Below are 21435 nucleotides of genomic sequence, written 5' to 3'. Positions count from 1 at the left end.
TATTTCTATGACTCATCAATGGACTATTCAGATAAATGCTTTCAGAAATCCATCACGAAAATTCTAATTTTTATAGGTTACCTTCAAGAGAGACCTCCAAAAAGAAAAGTTGTGCGAATTGTCCTTCAAACGATTGATTAAAGGACTCAAAGTATCAGCATAAAGTTCCTTGGGATATTCATCGAGAGATTCTTGTACGAAATTTCTCAAAAAGTTCAAGAGATTTCAATGCAATTCTTAAAACGACGTTTTTCAAAAAGAATTTTCAAGAAACTTTAATAAATTTTTCAATTCATCCAAAAAGACCCTTCAGCAAAACTCTTCATCCAAAGATACACAATTCCAATTTTCTTATTCAAGGAAAGATTCTTCAAGAGTTGGAAAAATTACTCATAAAGTTTAGCAGTTCTTTAAGCGGCGCTTGAAGAACTCCTTCAAGCAGTCTAGGATTCTTCAAGTTTACGTACTCACTTAAAACAATTCTTTCAAGGATAGTTCAATAAGTTGCCCAAGCGATACCAACAGGTGCAAAGCATTCCCCGTGAAATTGTTTGAGAAATTCTTCAAAATTCCGTGTTTATGGGATATTCTATCTTACTTGCAGCGATTATGAAGAAACTGTTTATGCGTTTTTCTAAAAGCTTCGAAATTTTTCTAAACATTTTTCGAGGGATGGTAACGCGCGAGTTGGCGAGATATTGAGAGATCCTGCAAGGCATCCTTAAAATAGATTCATTAGGAGATTCTTTAAACGAGTATTCGAAATACTCTTCTTGAGATTGATCTTGACGTTCTTGAATTATTCGAACATTCTGTGAATATACACATTTTAGTCCAGTCAGTAGCAGAGCTGGGCAGTATTCGATTTTGTAAATAATTTTTAGTATTCAAATCCTTTAAAGTATTCAAATACTTTATAATTAAATACTTTTATGGAAGCAGTATTTGTTTTTGTAACTCAAATACTTTCACAAATATTTAGTATTCGAATACTTCGCAAAGTATTTGGATACTTCGTAAAGTATTTCTCGGGAAAACACTTTTTCTTATTAATTTTGGTGCGTAGAATCCAAAACAATTCGTACTTTTTCGATCAGACTTCTCAATCAAAAGTTATAGGCTAGAAACCAATTTCGAATGAAAATTCAAAGGGCTGTAACTTTTGAACTAGTAGCCCAATCTTGGAACTGTTTGAAATTATGGATTCTACAGGCCACATTCTGTAAGAAAATGTTGTTTTCGGGTCGATCTGAGACAATTTTTTTTGCGGGCCTCAAAAAAAGGCAGTGTATAACCTTCCTTTTTTACCAAAAATCGACTACACCAAAATTTCTCGGGAAAACATTTTTTCTTATTAATTTTGGTGCGTAGAATCCAAAACAATTCGTACTTTTTCGATCAGACTTCTCAATCAAAAGTTATAGACTAGAAAAAAATTTCGAAAGAAAATTCAAAGGGCTGTAACTTTTGAACTAGTAGCCCAATCTTGGAACTGTTTGAAATTATGGATTCTACAAGCGACATTCTATAAGAAAATTTTTTTTCCGGGTCAATCTGAGACAATTTTTTTGGCGGGCCTCAAAAAAAGGCAGTGTATAACCTTCCTTTTTACCAAAAATAGACTACACCAAAATTTCTCGGGAAAACACTTTTTCTTATTAATTTTGGTGCTTAGAATCCAAAACAATTCGTACGTTTTCGATTAGACCTCTCAATAAAAAGTTATGGACAAAAAACAAATTTCGAAAAAAATTCAAAGGGCTGTAACTTTTGATCTAGTAGCCCAATCTTCGAACTGTTTGAAATTATGGACTCTCGATCGATCTCGATCTCAGACAATTTTTTTTCCGGCCTCAAAAAAGGCAGTACTTTTAAGTTATTCAAATATTTGAGAACAATTTAAAAATGTTTAGGGAAAGTTTCCATTGTCACAAAATCAAATATAAAAATCCGATACATCTGAATACCGAACTCGATAGTCTACGTAACTTAAAAACACCTTTCTTATATCCTTAAAACCATGTGTACCAATTTTCAAAGCGATCGCACGTTTCTAAACAAGTTATCATGCACACGGACAAACGGATGGTCAAAAATGGATCTGTTCCAATATCGCTAGGATTAATCTCAGAAAGGCGTACGTATCATGTGCACGACGTACGATCGCTTTGAAAACTGGTACACGTATTCTTAAGGATATAACTGGTACAAGAAAGGTCCTGGTAGGTACTTCCTATATAATAATATAATAATAATAATAATACGCTTTTACTCCCCTTAAATTTGTATATAACAATAGAAATATAAAAAAAACTAACCCCATACAAAGTATAACTTGATTTTTTAAGTAGTATTAAGCCTTTTATCTAGTATACTATTTTAAATTTTTTATGTATTTGTGTGACAAGTATTTGAATACTTTTTACTGTATTCGAATACTTTTCAAAGTAAGATAATGAAATACTTTTCAAAGTATTCGAATACTTTTCATAGTATTCGAATACTTTTGATAGTATTAGAATACTTTTGAAAGTATTAGAATACCTTTGAAAGTATTCGAATACTTTTGAAAGTATTTGAATACTTATTTTTTTAAGTATTTGAATACTTTTCAATGTATCTGTATCTAGTATTCGCTTGTGCTGGACGTAAAAGTATTTAGTATTCAAATACCTTTGATTTGTGCAAAGTATTTACTATTTAGTATTCAAATACTTTTTGAAAGTATTCTGCCCAGCTCTGGTCAGTAGGGGACAAATAAGGTCTTTGCCCCACAAACCTTGAAAAAATATGCTTTTGACCTTGGTAGAAGACCGCTCGTGCCGCCATCTTGATGGAAACGTACAGAAGATCGGTTTTTTCGAAATAACATTGGGAGTTTCCCATTTTTTTTGGGAAACATGTTCATATTTCCGCCGCTGCAACTCGGAACAAATTAAAAGTGCAAAAAAGTTTATTACAAAATATGTTAGGCATTTTGTCTTCTTTACTTTTACTTGTACTTTTTTTTCGTAAGATCAACGGCTGCGTTTCCTCAACATCCTCGCAAAAAATCTTGCAATATTACTTAAACAATTTCGTAAAAAAATTCTTGAAAATTTACTATAATTATTCATTTATCTTGCAAACGTTGACTAGGGTAGGGGATTCTTATAACTGTATAGGAAAACATTAAAAGGTCAAGATGTTATCGTCCTAGATAGCCGAAATAGTTACTGTAATACGCCCGTGGATAACATAAACTCGTTTTACAAAAGACAAGGGCTTGGAAGAGCAGCGACAGTGACATCCGACATCAAAAATGGGCCCATCGTGGTTGTTTTACCTTGCATACATTATCGCTGATGTAAGTATTAACCCCGTCCTTAGCCATCGCAACATCCAGATTCTTTTTTAGGGATTATCATCTGAACCCCAACAAAACGACTTAAAAAGCGATGCCGAATTCATAAAACATGCCTTGCCCATCGGAAATACATCAGGAATTGCCGATATTTTAAGCCATAGATTGTACGACCAGCGACTTGAGATTGCCCATCAGTTTCAACTGAAATATGGAAAGGTCTGTTTATTGTTCAAAGGCTCACGCCAAATAAGCCCACTGCTTTAGTTCTTAAAGGAAGAATTAGCGAGTCACGCTGGGGACGAAATGAAACACCTGCTCTTTGCTTTAGTTGTACCAACCCCTGTCTTCTACGCCACAGAACTACATAATGCCATTATGGGAATTGGCACCAATGAAAACGTGATAATTGAGATTCTTTGCACTTTGACCAATAGCGAAATGTGGGCTGTTATTGACGCTTACGAGGCTGGTAAGTGATCCAGCATTGGATTTATTACTAACTGCCTCCAGAATTCCAGCACAAGCTAATTGATGACATCAAAGGTGATACCAGTGGAGACTTCAAACACTTGTTAGTTGCCATACTTCAAGCAAACCGTGACGACAGTGGAGCTACCAATAAGGCACAAGCCGCCGCTGACGCTCTACACCTTCACAAAGCAGGTTATTGTTAGGTTTTAGGTTTTTTTTTAACCATAATCCGTTGTGCAGGTCTGGATAAAATAGGCACCGATGAGAAGGTCTTCTACGACATTTTGGGCACGCGCAACCACAATCAGTTGAAATTAATCTGCGACGAATACAAGCACCTGTCTGGGCACGATCTCGAGTACGCCATAGAAAAGGAGTTTTCGGGACACGCAAAAGACGGGCTCTTGGCAATTGTCGCCACCGCCAGGAATCTTCCGGCGTACTTTGCCGAACAGTTACATCATTGCATGACTGCCGGTGAGCGGAAGAACGAACAACTGGTCAGGATTTTGGTTCCCAGAGTTAAAGTAGTCGACACCATCATGCAGGAGTACTCCAAAGCCTACGGTAGGGATTTGAAGACCGATATTTCTGTACGTACTGTGAATGCTGTTGAAATTATTTGTGATATGATTTTCATTTTATAGGAACACACCAAGGGGGTGTTTAAGGAAAGCATACTTAGACATATTCATTGATGAAGTAATGTATCCACACCATAAAAACAATTAATTTGTACACATAATACATTGGTTGATTTTGGTAATATAAATTTGTGGTATTTGCTAACTTCAGCTGCCCTATCACTTGAGAACTGAACCCGCTAGATTGGACCTCTTTCCTGTGCACTAAAACACTCGCCAGAGCAATATAAAGCTTTCTTGTGTCTAATAAAGCGTTATAGTGTCTTTCTAGAACGTTCCCCAATCCCCAAAGTTTTTTAACCCTTATAGTCCTTCCACTCTTTCCAATTTCTGATTTTGAGGGAGACACGATAATTCGGGGGATTCATGATGACCGACTCTGTAGCTCAGTGGTAGAGCGTTGGGCTACATAGCCGGGAGGTCGAGTGTTCGAATCTGGGCCTAGGTAAGAATTTTTCATCTGTGGCAAAAATTGGAATTTTCTTAGATCAGTTTCGAGCATTCTGCCGGCTACTCTGACTACATGTCTGTCCAGGTTCAACTTTCTGCCAGAAATGTTCACGTCCTTTCAAAAATAACTATTCTCGACTAGTTTTAGAAGTGTTCAGGGTTAAATGAATCTGGAAGGGGATGGAAAAGCCCTAAAAGGTTTTTAGTTGGAGCTTTTGAAGTACCTACTGGAAAAAACTCATAAGGAGTATTGATCTTGCCGGGAGTGCGTTGGACTGGCTGGTCTAGAAAAACGATCATATATAAACCTTTCAAAATGTTTAGGAGGTCCCACAACTCTTTCTATTGCTCTGGCAAGTTTTCCAGTGCCGAATTAATGTCATATGAGCGTTTCTTGTCCTAAAGGGTCTAAAAGGCACTGAACGATTTCTTTTATTCATCAAAGATAAACCTCCTATAATAAGTATGTATGTTACGCCACTGAATATTGGGAATATTTAAATAGATTGAGGTTATGTTAATAGGTGTGACTGCTGACAGTAAATAAACAAACTTTTGTAAATATTTAGAAATTCAAACTTAGAAAATGTCGAATAATATAATAACGATAGGTATTTAAAGCATTTTTTAAAGAACAGAACGTTCCAAGTACATTTTTAGGTAGCTTAGAGATGCTTCGCAGCATGTACGATTTTAAAGCAACTTACCCTCAAGCTTTAAGTTTTAAAAGTAACGAATACTTCATTTTACACCAAACTAGAACGAAGCATAAGAATTGGTGGGAAGTAATAAATGCGAAGGGCGAGATGGGCTTTGTTCCTTCGAATTACGTCGAGTCGTTAACAGTGAAAGCGGCATTCTACTTGGAATTCTTAGAAAACGCAATAGTGTCGTTGCAGTACACAGAAATAGAGCCGCTATCGGGAAGCAAAAAGGATATACTGGTGCGACTAAAGGAGCTAAAACGACAGGTCGAGTTTCTACCAGAAATTCAAGAAAATTCAATAGTCAGCGATGAGACGACCGTTCTTCCACCACTTTTATTTCGTAATTCAGACGGTAGCTTAGAAACAACGAGCGGCACGGCTAGTAATACATCGTGCAGCGCGACTGATGCAAAACCCCCATTAGAGGAGTCCATCAAGGAAGCAAATGGCAAACCTCCCGAGACCGCTGAACGTAAAATCTCGGAACCGAATATACTAACCGCTTCAAACGCCAAAGTTTCGCCAATAATTACCTCGCAAGCGGTGTACGAGCTGGTGGAGAGCGTGCGAATTAACACTCAGTTATCGCACGAAATGTCTAAAGTCGCCTTGGAAACCGTAATTCAAGGTTTGCACGACCTGCTACCCGCATCTGCATTTCCCTACTTGAGTACAATTTTAACACACTGCCAGACGTCTCTGGTCGCCGACGACGTTCAAATCGACCAAACCCACGATGCTAGCCGACTAAAAATCATATTCAACGAGCTGACCTCGTGCAAAGAAGATTCCCAGCAGAGAAGCTGGATGTTGCACGAAGACGAGGGGGTTATTAAAGAGTACATAACGGAGCTGATATCAATTCTGGTAAGACTAATTGCAGTACAACGTGCCCCTTACTCCCGAATTTTAGTCGAACGCCGACGCCAGCATATCCAAGCATGTCATTTCGATCGATCATTACCATGTTATCACGACGCTGATTCAGTATTATCAAATGGAAGTTCGTTGGTCAATTAGACAGTTATTAATTCAGGCGTTCGGAGTACTCTGCAATTTGGACGGTACTGTCGTAACAATTATGTTAAATTCCGTTCTGCCGAGTGAACTTGCCAGGTAAATAAACCTTTACAGATGATCTACCGTTAGGTGGCGCATTTATTAATTTATTAATAAAAATATGCTATTGTTTCGTTTTTGTTAATCCACTTCTACAGTTTACTTACTTTCTGGTAGGTCTCCTGAAATGTTGAGCATTTTTCCGCAAAGGGTACTCACAAAGAGCAGTTAGAACGTCTACACAATTAACAAACTAGTTGTACAATAAAGAGCGTTAAGCACAGGTAAACGTAATATGGGACGAATTTAAGGGTGTTTTAAGAGTAGGTAATTCTTTACGTAGGGCATTTGATATTAAATCTGGCTGTATCAACCCTTAATTAACGCTCATAAAGTGTATACCCTTACGTTTAATTTTTGTTGTTTTGTCGTTTTTCATAGGTAATCAATAATGAGTTAATGACGAACAACCCCACTTTTAGGGATTTTGCCGCTGTAAATCTTTTAGGTACAAGTAGCGCGTCGAATATAACGGTAATGACGTAGAGGGGTGAGTCTACGGGCCATCCGTAGCTATGGCGAGTTCTGCTGAAATGATCTACAAGCAACCCCCCAAGTGCAACTTATAAGTAAAAACCCTTACCGTTTCGAAATTTCGTAATTTTTAAGAAAATTCGTTCCCCCTAACATAACAGTATTCGATTGTGGGGGTTGTAAATCTTGTTGTACATGAAATATTTATATTTTGTTGATGGATTCTGCTTAAATGATCTACAAGCAACCCCCCAATTGCAACTTATAAGTAAAAACCCTTACCGTTTCGAAATTTCGTAATTTTTAAGAAAATTCGTTCTTCCTAAAGTAACAGTATTCGAATGCTGGGGTTGCAAATCTTGTTGTACACGAAATATATATATTTTGTTGATGGATTCTGCTTAAATGATCTACAAGCAACCCCCCAATTGCAACTTATAAGTAAAAACCCTTACCGTTTCGAAATTTCGTAATTTTTAAGAAAATTCGTTCTTCCTAAAGTAACAGTATTCGATTGCGGGGGTTGTAAATCTTGTTGTACATGAAATATTTCTATTTCTTTGATGGATTCTGCTCAAATGATCTACAAGCAACCCCTCAATTGTAACTTATAAGTAAAAACCCTTACCGTTTCGAAATTTCGTAATTTTTAAGAAAATTCGTTCTTCCTAAACTAACAGTATTCGATAGCGGGGGTTGTAAATCTTGTTGTACATGAAATATTTCTATTTCTTTGATGGATTCTGCTCAAATGATCTACAAGCAACCCCTCAATTGTAACTTATAAGTAAAATCCCTTACCGTACTGAAATTTCGTAATTTCTAAGAAAATTCGTTCTCCCTAACGTAACAGTATTCGATTGCGGGGGTTGTAAATCTCGTTGTACATGAAATATTTTTATTTCTTTGATGGATTCTGCTTAAATGATCTACAACCAACCCCTCAATTGCAACTTATAAGTAAAAACCCTTACCGTTTCGGAATTTCGTAATTTTTAAGAAAATTCGTTCTTCCTAAAGTAACAGTATTCGATTGCGGGGGTTGTAAATGTTATTGTACATGAAATATTTTTATTTGTTTGATGGATTCTGCTTAAATGGTATACAAGCAACCCCCCAATTGCAACTTATAAGTAAAATCCCTTACCGTACTGAAATTTCGTAATTTCTAAGAAAATTCGTTCTCCCTAACGTAACAGTATTCGATTGCGGGGGTTGTAAATTTCGTTGTACATTAAATATTTTTGTTTTGTTGATGGATTCTGCTTAAATGATCTACAAACAACCATCCAATTGCAACTTATAACTGAATAATCCAAATCACCTTTATTATACAGGGATATGCTGTCGAATTCCCGGAACATATCCAAGCTTAAATACTCATCCCTTCTACTCACAATGATTTTTTCTCTGGGAGAGAGAATGCCTATAACACATTTGGGTAAATCAAACATCGTGCAAATCGCGTGCAACCTTAACATTAATTTTTAGACCAAATTGGCCCACCGTTCCTCAACTTTATACTCAACAACATCGAGTCTCCCCCCGACACCGACATTGAAGAACAGATTCCCGATTTGTTTTTAACGTTTTTGCTCTCCTTCAACTTGCAATTCGACACCGACGCCGACAATGTCGTCTTAAATACACTCGAAGGGAAGAGCATGGCGAAAACGTTTACGGAAAAAATTCTATTACTTTTCAATAGAGAAGGTAATCACTTCTGTTTAGCTTTGGTGATTATTAATATGGAAATTGCAGAGGATCCCGTGCGCATTTTTGAGCACGAACCGTCACCACCACATTCCCTTTTGAAGTTATTCTTGGATTTGTTCAGTCGAAAAAGTACGGCCGATTTGTTTTACACAAACGATATTAAAGTACTCATAGATATAGTTGTTAGGAATATTTCCGATTTATCTCCAGGTGATAAGGTAAGTTCAGAACTTTGGAGGTGATTCATAAAAGTGACTCGAATCAGTACCGAGTTTGAGGGGAATACTTTTTGCAGCGAAGGGGGCAGTACCTCGAGCTATGCAGACGGGTGATGAAAAGTACAAATTACGATGAACATTATCATCGAAAAGAAGATATCCTCAAGAGCTTCACGCGAATTTTCTGTGAAGAATCAAGCCAAAGTGTTCAAGATCAAAAATTAGTAAGAGAGATTATGAACGAATTTCCACTGTATTTTAAGTAAATTTACTTATTTGTGTACTATTTTTGCTCGTTACTTATGCACAGCTAAATGTGTCTCGATTTCACTTCTACAGCTTGGTACGAACGGGAGATACTGACCGTATTGAAAATTTATTTTCATTACCAGGTAAGACGTCATAGTGATACAAATAATTGTAAAATTAACCGAATTTTCATTGTAATATCAACGTACTTAACCCGTTAAAGGGAAACAAGTACAAACAAGAACATTTCGAGATTCCATGGATCTTAGCAATAATTCACTTCATTTTGTATGTCCATTTCATTAACTAAAGCACGAACCAATTTAATTTATTACCAAAATTTGCTTCCATTACTGTTGTAAGAATTCGAATTTTAACACTGGGATGGGAACCACCAACTTTAATATCAAAGCACAATTTCCAAGTTCTTAGTTTTAGTAAAGTTTTGAACGTACAGGGTGAAAACTGGAAAATTCACCCGTCATTCCAGAAAGTTTCAGAAGAGTGCCAAAGTCATTCGACATATTCATAAATTATATAATGTTAATATTATCGCTTATGTAACTTTTGAAAGTTGACGCGTTTTAATATAGATTTTATTATCGCTGTCCGTTGGAAAATGTTGTATTTGCATGTCATTTTAAATAAAATGTATTAATTAATCGGAATGGACGCCACTGGGTGAAATTTTGAAGGGCCAAGAGAAAGAGGATCACCACTAAGTGCGCTGCATCGCTAATCAAGTTGTGTGTTTTCAAATATTTGATCTTCCACGCAGCACTGTTAATTAACTCTAACATTATATATTTATGAGAAATAAAGGTTGTTATTTGTTAAAAATTGTCTCTCCCTCTACCCTTTTGTTTTTTATTCCCTTGAAAATGTATCAAAAATGACTCATCATGTTGATGGAAGAGGTTTTTTATACTACGACCTTCATTATAATACCTTTGCTGTTGATGGACCAGGAGTTCTGGTTAAAGGTTTCAATGGGAAATACAATGGAAATTACCCTTCAGCTCTGCTCTGCACAGATCGGCTATAGAATTATCATTGATTGATTCTTTACTGACTGTATATAGTATAATATAGGTTTGCACCGCCATGTTTTTCTACCTGGTAACCAGAGCTGGGCAGAATACCTTCAAAAAGTATTTGAATACTAAATAGTAAATACTTAACACAAATCAAAGGTATTTGAATACTAAATACTTTTACGTCCAGCACAAGCGAATACTAGATACAGATACATTGAAAAGTATTCGAATACTTTCAAAGGTATTCGAATACTATAAAAAGTATTCGAATACTTTGAAAAGTATTCAAATACTTGTCACTCAAATACATTAAACATTTAAAATAGTATACTAGATAAAAGGCTTAATACTACTTAAAAAATCAAGTTATACTTTGTATGGGGTTAGCTTTTTTTATATTTCTGTTATTTACAAATTTAAGGGGAGTAAAAGGACCTTTCTTATACCAGTTGTATCCTTAAGAATACGTGTACCAGTTTTCAAAGCGATCGTACGTCGTGCACATGATACGTACGCCTTTCTGAAATTAATCGTAGCGATTTTGGAACAGATCCATTTTTGACCATCCGTTTGTCCGTGTGCATGATAACTTGTTTAGAAACGTGCGATTGCTTTGAAAATTGGTACACATGGTTTTAAGGATATAAGAAAGGTCCCTATTGTTTTTAAGTTACGTAGACTATCGAGTTCGGTAGTCAGATGTATCGGATTTTTATATTTGATTTGTGACAATGGAAACTTTCCCTAAACATTTCTAAATTGTTCTCAAATATTTGAATAACTTAAAAGTACTGCCTTTTTTTGAGAACGGAAAAAAAAATTGTCTGAGATCGAGATCGATCGAGAGTCCATAATTTCAAACAGTTTGAAGATTGGGCTACTAGATCAAAAGTTACAGCCCTTTGAATTTTTTTTTCGAAATTTGTTTTTTGTCCATAACTTTTTATTGAGAGGTCTAATCGAAAAAGTACGAATTGTTTTGGATTCTACGCACCAAAATTAATAAGAAAAAGTGTTTTCCCGAGAAATTTTGGTGAAGTCGATTTTTGGTAAAAAAGGAAGGTTATACACTGCCTTTTTTTGAGGCCCGAAAAAAAATTGTCTCAGATCGACCCGGAAAAAAATGTTCTTATAGAATGTGACCTGTAGAATCCATAATTTCAAACAGTTCCAAGATTGGGCTACTAGTTCAAAAGTTACAGCCCTTTGAATTTTCTTTCGAAATTGGTTTCTACTCTATAACTTTTGATTGAGAAGTCTGATCGAAAAAGTACGAATTGTTTTGGATTCTACGCACCAAAATTAATAAGAAAAAGTGTTTTCCCGAGAAATTTTGGTGCAGTCGATTTTTTGGTAAAAAAGGAAGGTTATATACTGCCTTTTTTTGAGGCCCTCAAGAAAAATTGTCTCAGATCGACCCGGAAAAAAATTTTTCTTATAGAATGTGGCCTGTAGAATCCATAATTTCAAACAGTTCCAAGATTGGGCTACTAGTTCAAAAGTTACAGCCTTTTGAATTTTTTTTCGAAATTGGTTTCTAGTCTATAACTTTTGATTGAGAAGTCTGATCGAAAAAGTACGAATTGATTTGGATTCTACGCACCAAAATTAAAAAGAAAAAGTGTTTTCCCGAGAAATTTTGGTGTAGTCGATTTTTGGTAAAAAAGGAAGGTTATACACTGCCTTTTTTTGAGCCCCGAAAAAAAATGGTCTCAGATCGACCCGGAAAAAAAATTTTCTTATAGAATGTGGCCTGTAGAATCCATAATTTCAAACAGTTCCAAGATTGGGCTACTAGTTTAAAAGTTACAGCCCTTTGAATTTTCTTTCGAAATTGGTTTCGAAATTGGTTTCTAGTCTATAACTTTTGATTGAGAAGTCTAATCGAAAAAGTACGAATCGTTTTGGATTCTGCGCCCCAAAATTTATAAGAAAAAATGTTTTTCCGAGAAATTTTGGTGTAGTCGATTTTTGGTAAAAAAGGAAGGTTATACACTGCCTTTTTTTGAAGCCCGCAAAAAAAATTGTGTCAGATCGACCGGGAAAAAAGATTTTCTTATAAAATGTGGCCTGTAGAATCCATAATTTCAAACAGTTCCAAGATTGGGCTTAGTTCTAAAGTTACAGCCCTTTGAATTTTCTTTCGAAATTGGTTTCTGGTTAAGTATTCAAATACTATGCGAAGTATTCGAATACTAAATATTTGTGAAAGTATTTGAGTTACAAAAACAAATACTGCTTCCATAAAAGTATTTAATTACAAAGTATTTCAATACTTTAAAGGATTTCAATACTAAAAAGTATTTACAAAATCGAATACTGCCCAGCTCTGCTGGTGACAAATGAGGTCGTTCCCTAGATGTGGAATTGAAATTGAGTTTCACCGACCACAGAATCCTCTGGGTTGTTAGTTGTTACCGAGAGTCAGGAAGGGGCTGCGACAACCCGGACCGGGACCAATGCACATAGCAACATATTCATGTACCTACTCTATTTACATATGAAATAAAATTGCATTTATAACAGCGCTTATTACTTTATATTGCCAATTCCCCTTTAACTTTTCTACGGTTAAATAAAATACCAACTTGGATTATAAATAACTGAAATAATTAATTTCTTTATAATGCTAAAACACTCATTTATTCACACAATGTTATCTTTGCGTATCTATATTTAGATTATGCATTTTTACAGGACTTGAGGGCCTAGAACAAGAGGGACAATAAATAAATAAACAAAGGTGAAAACTTTATTCAGATAATACAAGGGTAATATCACAGACAAAATACTATCTGTGGTAATATTTTGCGCGCTTCAACAAACGCTTGATTTTTGAAGACGACGAACTCGTAGAAAACAAAAACTGCGCTGTTGCACGACAATTGGAGAGCCCTTGCTATGCTCAAGCTACTATCTCCAATCTTGGCCCGAATTTTAGCACCATGCGAGATTCCTTTATTTAAAAATTTAAAAAAAATACCTCAGAGGACCGCAACTTTGCCTCAGATGATGACCTAAACAGCGTTTTTTGAAGCGCAAACATGATTTTTTTACGAAATGAAGCAGATGGAGTAACCCAGGGGTAAACGTTTTAGTATAAATTCATCTTGTGAAAAACAGAGAGTTCCTTTAATATCACCCGCTATTTTTTTAGGTATAATGTCATTGAGCTGCTGCTGTTTACGATATGGCTCAATTGCTGAAATGTCAAAGTGAAAAAACATGAAAAATTGGTGAATTTGCCAAAATGTATGTAACCGTTGATCCTTACAATTTATTGGCATAGTTTCCACTTGGTCCAAAGTTCTTCCATTTGTCCAAGTTCGACTGAACCCCTGACACTACATGTACCTATGCAGAAAGTTCGACGCTTGCCTAATATGAACCAGAGGGTGAAAACAATACGGGATGTGGGTGAATATTTCACTCGCCAACATTTCGTTTCGCTCAAGTTGGGATTTTTAAGCGACTATAACATTCGTTTCCACTTTTAGAACGGTTTCTAAATCTGTAACTCAACATCTGCTTTTATTACACTTGTTTGGGAGACGTCTAATTACTTTGATGAAAGATTTCGTCCTTTTGACCCGAATTTTTTGGTCGAATTGTTTTGAAACGTTTTGTTTTTTTTTTTAAATAACTGGGCCAGACTGTGTGGATTTACTGCCCCTTTGGCGCCTCTTATTTTATGAATAAAGATTGAGCATAGGGGTATTCCTCCACTTCTAGTATTCGCGTGTGACGTATCCATAAAAGGCTAATGGAAAGATTATAAATATAGTCGTTGGCTAGGGAACGCGTTTCCATAAATCAAAAGAAATATAATGGGGAAAATGTAAAAGATACGAGTAAGTTAAATTTTGTGGTTTACACAAAGCTAAAAATACTCTACGAAAACACTGCTACTGCTTTCAAGAACTTGGTGATTGGCCAGAGAACGCTCCGGTAACCAATTGAAGCGCTTTTACGCGCGTACAGAAAAAAAATTGTTACAAGTTGTGGGTGTGCGGGATTAGAAATCTGCTATAATCTCGAATGTTTTTATATTGTAGCCTCCCTCGCCAACGGTTCAGTTAGTTGATCTTTGCATCCGTCGCTTACACATCGCAAAACACACTCACTATCATGGTAAGTGATTTTCTCGAAAACAACCGCCAAGTGTACTTATTAGATTCTTCGTGTTTAGGATGAGCTTCCTCCAGAACAAATCGCCGGTAAGTCCCTTTTTTTACCTAAATTCAAAAATAGTCGCGTGCATCCACAATTTGAGCTCGTGCCAACATCTCAACTTTTTCCAGTTTTACGCAAAGCGTTCGAAAGTTTCGACAGTCAAAAATCCGGAAGCATATCTTGCGATATGGTATCCGAAATCCTTCGCTTGATGGGTCAGCCTTTCGACAAGAAAATCCTACAGGAACTGATCGAGGAAGTCGACGCTGACAGTAAGAGACCCGTACCAAAGCTAGCGCGACGGTCTGACCTAAATTCTTGCAGAATCTGGACGGCTCGAATTTGAGGAGTTCGTCACGTTAGCCGCCAAATTTATTGTTGAAGAAGATGATGAAGCCATGCAAAAGGAACTCAAGGAAGCCTTCCGGTTGTACGACAAGGAAGGAAATGGTTACATCAAGACCTCCGCTCTCAGAGAAATCTTGAGGGAGCTCGACGACCAACTAACCGAAAAGGATTTGGATAACCTCATCGAGGAAATCGATACTGACGGTTCCGGGACCGTTGATTTTGATGGTGAGTGACACCCCCCTTCTAAACTGGCCAACAATGTTCACTTGCAGAATTCATGGAAATGATGACGGGAGAATAAGACTACCTACTTTCATCGTGTTTGATGTGTAAACTGCCTCCTTCAACAATTATTTGTACAATGTTACGAAGCAAGACCGAGCGGCTACAGATTTTTTGAATACTATCCAAATAAACTATTTTCACTAAGTAAAACAACACACATCTACTTTATTAAATCACTTCTTCGCCATCGCATTTAAAAATTCTGGAAAAAATCCTGTTGAGAATTGATACCGTTTTTCAACAGCTCACCTTCTAAATCGATGGTTCCAGATCGATCACTGTCAAACTCGGCTATCAAATCGTCCAATTCTTCCTCCGTTTGGCTCCCATCCAAATTTCGGAGTATTTCACGGAAATCGGACGCGCGTATGTGTCCGTTCCCTGCCAACGAAACTAAAGTCGCTTGGACGCGGTTATAATCTCATCTCACCATCCTTATCATAACATTTGAAAGCATCCTTAAGCTCCTTCTTATTGATCTTCTCTTCCTCTCGATCTTTAATAATCTTCCTTATAATAATCAAAAATTCGGCGAAACTAAGACAGACGCCAAACTCCCGAGTGTACTCAGCTAAGTCCTCCTCATCGTACGACTGACCAACTGCCTTGATGAGGTTTGGAAGATCGCAGCATTCAATGCTACCGGTGCTGTTGTAGTCAAAATTGTTAAAGGCATCGTGCCAAACTAAAACGAAGGTTGCTCACTAAGGCCAAATGCACCAGTTAATACTTACGGGTCACTTGCTGCGTTGACAGATTCTCCTGCAAGAAACACTTGAAAGATTGCATTTTTTTACATTACACTCACCTCCATGTTTACTGTTACACTAACAACTTGTTAATGTCTTAATTGAATTTATTATGGTGAATACCTTCTAATTAATTTAATGACTTCGGCGTGGATTTGACTTTCACCTTTTGAAAGAATGGCCCTCTAGGACAGGGAGTGCATTCGCAATTTGGAAACTTTTACTTAATAAATAAACAATTAGAATGTTAATCACTTTACTAAATTGGATATACTTTTGTAAACAATTCCAATAAAGTATCTTGTATAGTTTTTAGCGCATTTTTTAAGAATTAAAAAAAAAGTGCTATTGTTTGCGTTTTGTCCGTCCGTCCGTCTGCCGTTTTGAACTACTTCTAGGGGAATGGTCCTAGAGTCCTGGAATTTTTTGCAATAGGTAGCCTATACCTTGAACCCTAATAACACAAAATATGCCATGTATGTTCCTAGAACGTACACGCAGGACATTGAAAACATTCCTGGAATATCCCCAAAAAGACAAGAACATTCCCTGAACATCCCAGAAAAATCCCGTGTCAGCATTTTAAACATTCCCTGAATGTCTTCTTAGAACATTCCTTGAATGTCCATGAATGTTCTTTGGACATTCATAGTATTTTTTTTAGACATTCCTAGTATATACCAGAAATATATGTGGTAATAAATAATGCTTCCTCGTAAAATATACATTTTTATTGAAAAAAAAATCTTTTGAAAAATGTATACTGCTATTGCTAAAAATTCTTATACAATTCATGTCACGCTCGTTTCAAACACCTTTCCTTCGCCTTTCGCAGCCACATGGCTACAGCATATTCCGTCTCTTTTCTAGTTTTTTGGAGACCACTTCTCTCAGCGGAATCTAAAAAAAAACAGTGCATGGTAATTTTTTCTATTCTTTACGATCAACAATCATAAGAGGATACCCGAATACTATTTATCATCACGTTTATGCTTTAACATAATAATATGACTAAAATGATCTAGACAATGAGCTTTTAATTGTCACTTTTGTAACTAGAAAAGGGCACGATTAAATTCTCTGTCTCTATTATCAAACCAAGTAGTTGATAATGTACATTTATGATTTGTAGTAGTAAAAAATTTATTATTTTTCTAGATTCTATCAAATTTTTAAAATTTTGACTTCCAGATTACTTTATAATTATTTATACTTGAACAAGAATAATATTTACCAATAACTGCTTGCGACAGCTTTAAACTTGAAAAGTTCTTTTTCCCTTTTCTACCTATAAAAGAATAGGTCATTGCGGTCTTGTCCGAGATGACTGGTGCCAAACATCTCTTGACAAAGTCGTATAAATTAGTGCCTCCCATCTTGGCAAAATATATGACCTAAAAAAAGGTTAAAAAATGAATTATTAGGAAAAAAAAACGATTAAAATTACTTACTAAACATTTGTAATTTTCGACGGACGCCAAAAATTCTTCCATATGTTCTATTTTTTCAGGACTGTCTACTGGCAGCTCTATAGAACTTTTTTCGAGAATATTTTGCACTAATGGTCCTTCCACTGATGGTTGACAGCTGTTTGCAGATAATTTATCCAGTTTGGCATTCACCTCAATTAAAAGAGACTGTATGTTATACAGGATTTTTGGATTGCATTTGCAGTTGTGAACAGCTGAGACATCAGTTTCTACAAAAATAGAGTTAATAATACTAGGAGTTTCCAAAATGTATGTAATTTAAATATGACTGATAAGACTACAGGAAGATATCAAAAAAGATTTTTTCAAAATAACAGCAAAAACATGTAAAGCAAAGAAAGAATTTTGAGCATTATAAAAAGAACATAATTTGGCCTGTAAAAGGACTTGATCCGCATGAATCTATTTTATTAGGTTATTTTTAATTATCTATTCAACTCACCTTTTAAATTTGCCTCTCTGAAATTGGCCATAGGAATAGGAGTTTCTATAGTATCTGTAATATAGAAAAGAATGATTAACCTTTAAAAAAATAACAAAAAAATACTACCATTGGTATTGGATGCAGCTTTATTAGTGACAGTCTCACTATCAAACGACAGGCTGGGCATACTCCAGGTTGGAGGAATCGGTAAATTGATAACTTTTCCCTGCGGCTTCTTCCTTCTTATAATTTCATCCTCCGACTCGGAAGAACTCAAAATTCTTTTTTTCCGGGGCCTTTTTGTTTCAGGTTCGGAATTTAAGTCGCTACTATATTCCGCTTTAGCTGCTTTAGATCTTGCCGTGGAATAGTCGTCTGAAAAAATAACATAAATACCTCGATAAATACATATCAAATTAAAAAAAACAAAAATATGTGGATCTTTTATGTTCGGTATTATTTAAAAAAAGTCAATAAGTTTGTCCACATTTTCACTAAATAATATTTAAATTTTAGGACAATTGTTTTCACTTTGCAGTTTTTTAAGGGTTTAAAAATTAAGATTTTAAAGAAAAAAAATTATTTTAGAAATAAAATTGTCAGAATCAAATAAATTTGTCTACATACCATAAGTTGAATTGCGAAATATTCGCACCTTATGTGATGGCCAACAACTGTTGAAGTCACAGTGCTTTAAGGCGCTATTCAGTTTTTCTTGGGGTAAAACTGGCCACAGGCAATTTTCTCCATTTATCCACTTGGTGGGAACTGCCTGCACTGCATTATCACTTTCGAAACACACCACCGTCCATGTTCTTGGAGATGACATGACGACTTTAATTAAATCAGATAATTTTTTTAATTAAATGTCATTTTAATGTGAATTTAATAAAAAAAATATTTTAATTTAATCCTCATAGAAAATATATATTAAATCCGAGATTAAATCTATTACGTCCAAAACGAGGTCCAAAATTTGTGACACTACACATTTTTTAAAAAGAGAGAAATTGTTTTTACGTTTTTAAGAAAATAACAATTACATAATGGAAAAAAATTAACAGCGATAAACAAATCTGTAACAAATTAAGCAGTTGTATGTAATAAAGGAAAAACAACCACCTTATTGTTTAATGTGAGTTTAAAAAACTTGTGAAGAACTTGAGGTAACTCCCACGATTTAATGGGACCTTCTTTGCTCACAACAAAAATGTTTAATTTAGAGGATTCACAAGGCAAGTTATACAAATTTTCTAAAACTAAATACTTCTGACCAATTACTGTTACTACATTATTTAAAGAAACAATATTTTTAATAATAACTACACTGTTATCATTCATGAAACAGCAATTGTTTGAATCATCTAAAGCTAATAAAAAATTTTTGATATATATTTTTTTAAACTGTTTCATACCAAAAACACTAGCAATAAGTGGCCCATTAGAATGTTCATATTTTAATACAGGATATTCTGCCCTAATATTTCCAGATCCCAAAACACATTTGTTTCGCTCTACAATTCTATTAACAATTTGTTGAAGGGGTCGATCCCCTTTGCGCACCAATTTTTTTAAAAATAACATATTATTTTCAAAGGGAAAAGCGCTGAAATTTTCAAGGCTGCCAAACATTTTAACATCATCAACAATATGCAAAAGGTTATGCACGTTATGTGATATATTTTCTTCTCCATAGAGCAGTGAAAATGTTTGAATAAAATATTTTGACAATTCAGCAGCATAATCAATATTTTGAGATTTTGAAAAAAGTGTAACTGCAACATGCAATGACATAAAATTTTGGTAGATCTCATTAGTGACACTCTCTTTTAAGATCACTGGTCCAGTGTAAAATAAAAACATCCTAAGCTCCGTTGCTTTCCAATGTTTAATATCAGAAAGCAATCTCGGTTTTCTGGAAAATTCAGTGGGTACTTGATTTTGTAATGACAAATGTTTTTGAGAAACTTCAGAAATTTGCTGGCTTGAAAAACGGTAAGGTGGTTTTCCTGATAACCACAAATTGCTAATTAATTTTTTTACAATGCCGAGACATACTAAATGCATGTAGTCTAGCGGAAAACATGTTATCATGTTCAAGTTAGGTATAGATTCCAAAATAGAAGTATCTGTGTGGTGGCTATCTTGTTCTTTGCGTCTAAAAGTTGCATCTGTTCGAAGATGAAATCCTTCTATTGCAGGAAAACAAATTCGATTCTTTTTAAACACACCTTCAGTATCACATTTAGAACAAGACATATAACCACTATGACCTCTGGTACACTTTATAAAAGCTTTTGCAGGGACATCACAAATAAAGGCTTTAATTTTTACAAAAAATATTTGGCTTTTATAAGTGAAACCATTAGTCATCAAACTGATGATTTCATTTACAAACTTGGACATAAAAACATTAGCATTTTCTGGTTTTTTGTTACCTTGATATAATCCACATACCTCCACAATATTTTTATTTTGAAAAAGATTGATCATTATAGGCCATAACTGACTTCCAGAGCTTTTTGATAATGGAAGACCATCAACATTTACACAAATTTCTAAAATATTACTCCGATCCTCCGAGTCATTAACATCTCTACGATTTAGTAAATTTATGAGACAATTTTCTACCCCAAAATGAAAGTAGACACCTGGTTCTACCTTTTCAATTAGAGAACCAGTATTTCGTGGGGTTTTTAAAATAGTCCTTGGATCTTTGGGCAAATTAATGTCAATCGTTTGATTTAGAATTCGCAATAAATCAGATAAAGCAAAATGATCAATGTTGTGAATTATGGCCCAATCTGATAACTGTTCTATTAAAGTAAACTTGTGTACCCCATGTCCGGTCTGCTCTGATTTATCCTCAATTTTATCATTTAAAAATTCAGTCTCGACAAAATTTTCTTCCTGAATTTTACTTGGAATTTGAGCAATATCACAAAAGTCTAATTCGGAGTCTGTACTTTCCTCTGAAACATTACAAATGTCTTTTTGGGATGTGGAACTTTCACTATTTATACAATAATCAAAATCTTTAGATGTGGAGGGCTCCTCCTCGACTTTCTTAACTTGTTTAGATCGTTTATATCGCTGATAAAGTTTATTAAATAATTTTCTTTTTTCTGAATCCATAATTATTATTATGCAGTAATATAATATGCATAAGTAAACAAATTCTAATTCATAATCTGGATTAAGTAATTAATGTTATTCATCGACTATATTATTATTTCCTTTACTGCAGGCACCGGAAAACAACGAATAAAAAAATAGAAAAAGAATTTTATAATACTTATATACATACCTATTTAAATGAAAAGATGTTTGTCAAAAACAACAAAAACTGCGATCTCCAACAACCACAAAGCACACGGCGATTTGTAGGTTAAGTTAAATTAAAAGCGTGGGTGCGCCGCGCCCTTTACGGTTTGGGTTAGAAGAATACTGGTCCACCAACAACCAACACAACACGCGTTTTCGCTACGGCAATTAATATTCCGTTCCGTTGCGCTCTGATTGATGGATATCA

At 35.2% G+C, this 21435-nt stretch overlaps 5 protein-coding genes across 8 annotated transcripts; 3 read left to right on the top strand and 2 right to left on the bottom strand.

The window, feature by feature from the left end:
- The first annotated feature begins 3185 nt into the window (after positions 1-3185).
- LOC116175844 (annexin B9-like) lies at positions 3186-4606 on the top strand. The gene is made up of 6 exons (XM_031494175.1): positions 3186-3346; positions 3398-3562; positions 3611-3815; positions 3857-4009; positions 4058-4410; positions 4465-4606. The coding sequence occupies exons 1-6, from the start codon at positions 3302-3304 to the stop codon at positions 4513-4515; spliced, it is 972 nt and encodes a 323-aa protein (XP_031350035.1). The 5' UTR covers positions 3186-3301; the 3' UTR covers positions 4516-4606.
- Positions 4607-5169: 563 nt separating this feature from the next.
- Positions 5170-10239, top strand: LOC116175843 (NCK-interacting protein with SH3 domain-like). 2 transcript variants are annotated; one of them, XM_031494174.1, is made up of 7 exons: positions 5170-5522; positions 5576-6485; positions 6532-6734; positions 8549-8652; positions 8703-8924; positions 8973-9145; positions 9223-10239. In XM_031494174.1, exons 2-7 carry the CDS (start codon positions 5583-5585, stop codon positions 9409-9411), a joined length of 1794 nt encoding a protein of 597 aa, XP_031350034.1. In that variant the 5' UTR covers positions 5170-5522; positions 5576-5582; the 3' UTR covers positions 9412-10239. The 2 variants fall into 2 exon arrangements, with proteins under 2 accessions (XP_031350034.1, XP_031350033.1); XM_031494173.1 differs by having other exon boundaries at positions 5172-5522; positions 5572-6485; positions 9223-10237.
- Positions 10240-14429: 4190 nt separating this feature from the next.
- LOC116175845 (troponin C-like) lies at positions 14430-15395 on the top strand. Its single transcript, XM_031494176.1, has 5 exons — positions 14430-14562; positions 14621-14648; positions 14733-14876; positions 14929-15180; positions 15228-15395. The coding sequence occupies exons 1-5, from the start codon at positions 14560-14562 to the stop codon at positions 15254-15256; spliced, it is 456 nt and encodes a 151-aa protein (XP_031350036.1). The 5' UTR covers positions 14430-14559; the 3' UTR covers positions 15257-15395.
- Positions 15396-15413: 18 nt separating this feature from the next.
- LOC116175591 (troponin C-like) lies at positions 15414-16054 on the bottom strand. Its single transcript, XM_031493779.1, has 5 exons — positions 16049-16054; positions 15975-16002; positions 15671-15925; positions 15490-15621; positions 15414-15442 (listed from the first exon to the last, which is right to left on the bottom strand). Exons 1-5 carry the CDS (start codon positions 16052-16054, stop codon positions 15414-15416), a joined length of 450 nt encoding a protein of 149 aa, XP_031349639.1.
- A 651-nt stretch (positions 16055-16705) lies between these two features.
- On the bottom strand, positions 16706-21429 carry LOC116175955. Of its 3 annotated transcripts, none has more exons than XM_031494345.1 (7): positions 21211-21429; positions 18531-21144; positions 18030-18278; positions 17922-17975; positions 17441-17688; positions 17224-17383; positions 16706-16889 (listed from the first exon to the last, which is right to left on the bottom strand). In XM_031494345.1, the coding sequence occupies exons 2-7, from the start codon at positions 18730-18732 to the stop codon at positions 16786-16788; spliced, it is 1017 nt and encodes a 338-aa protein (XP_031350205.1). In that variant the 5' UTR covers positions 18733-21144; positions 21211-21429; the 3' UTR covers positions 16706-16785. The 3 variants fall into 3 exon arrangements, with proteins under 3 accessions (XP_031350205.1, XP_031350204.1, XP_031350203.1); XM_031494344.1 differs by having other exon boundaries at positions 18531-18737; XM_031494343.1 differs by lacking the exons at positions 16706-16889; positions 17224-17383; positions 17441-17688; positions 17922-17975; positions 18030-18278 and having other exon boundaries at positions 18738-21144.
- Between the last annotated feature and the right edge of the window lie 6 nt (positions 21430-21435).

The sequence above is a fragment of the Photinus pyralis genome, unplaced genomic scaffold (assembly GCF_008802855.1).
Source record: "Photinus pyralis isolate 1611_PpyrPB1 unplaced genomic scaffold, Ppyr1.3 Ppyr1.4_LG7, whole genome shotgun sequence".
NCBI classification, from domain to species: Eukaryota; Metazoa; Arthropoda; class Insecta; order Coleoptera; family Lampyridae; genus Photinus; species Photinus pyralis.
This window is presented reverse-complemented; position numbering and strand designations above follow the sequence as displayed.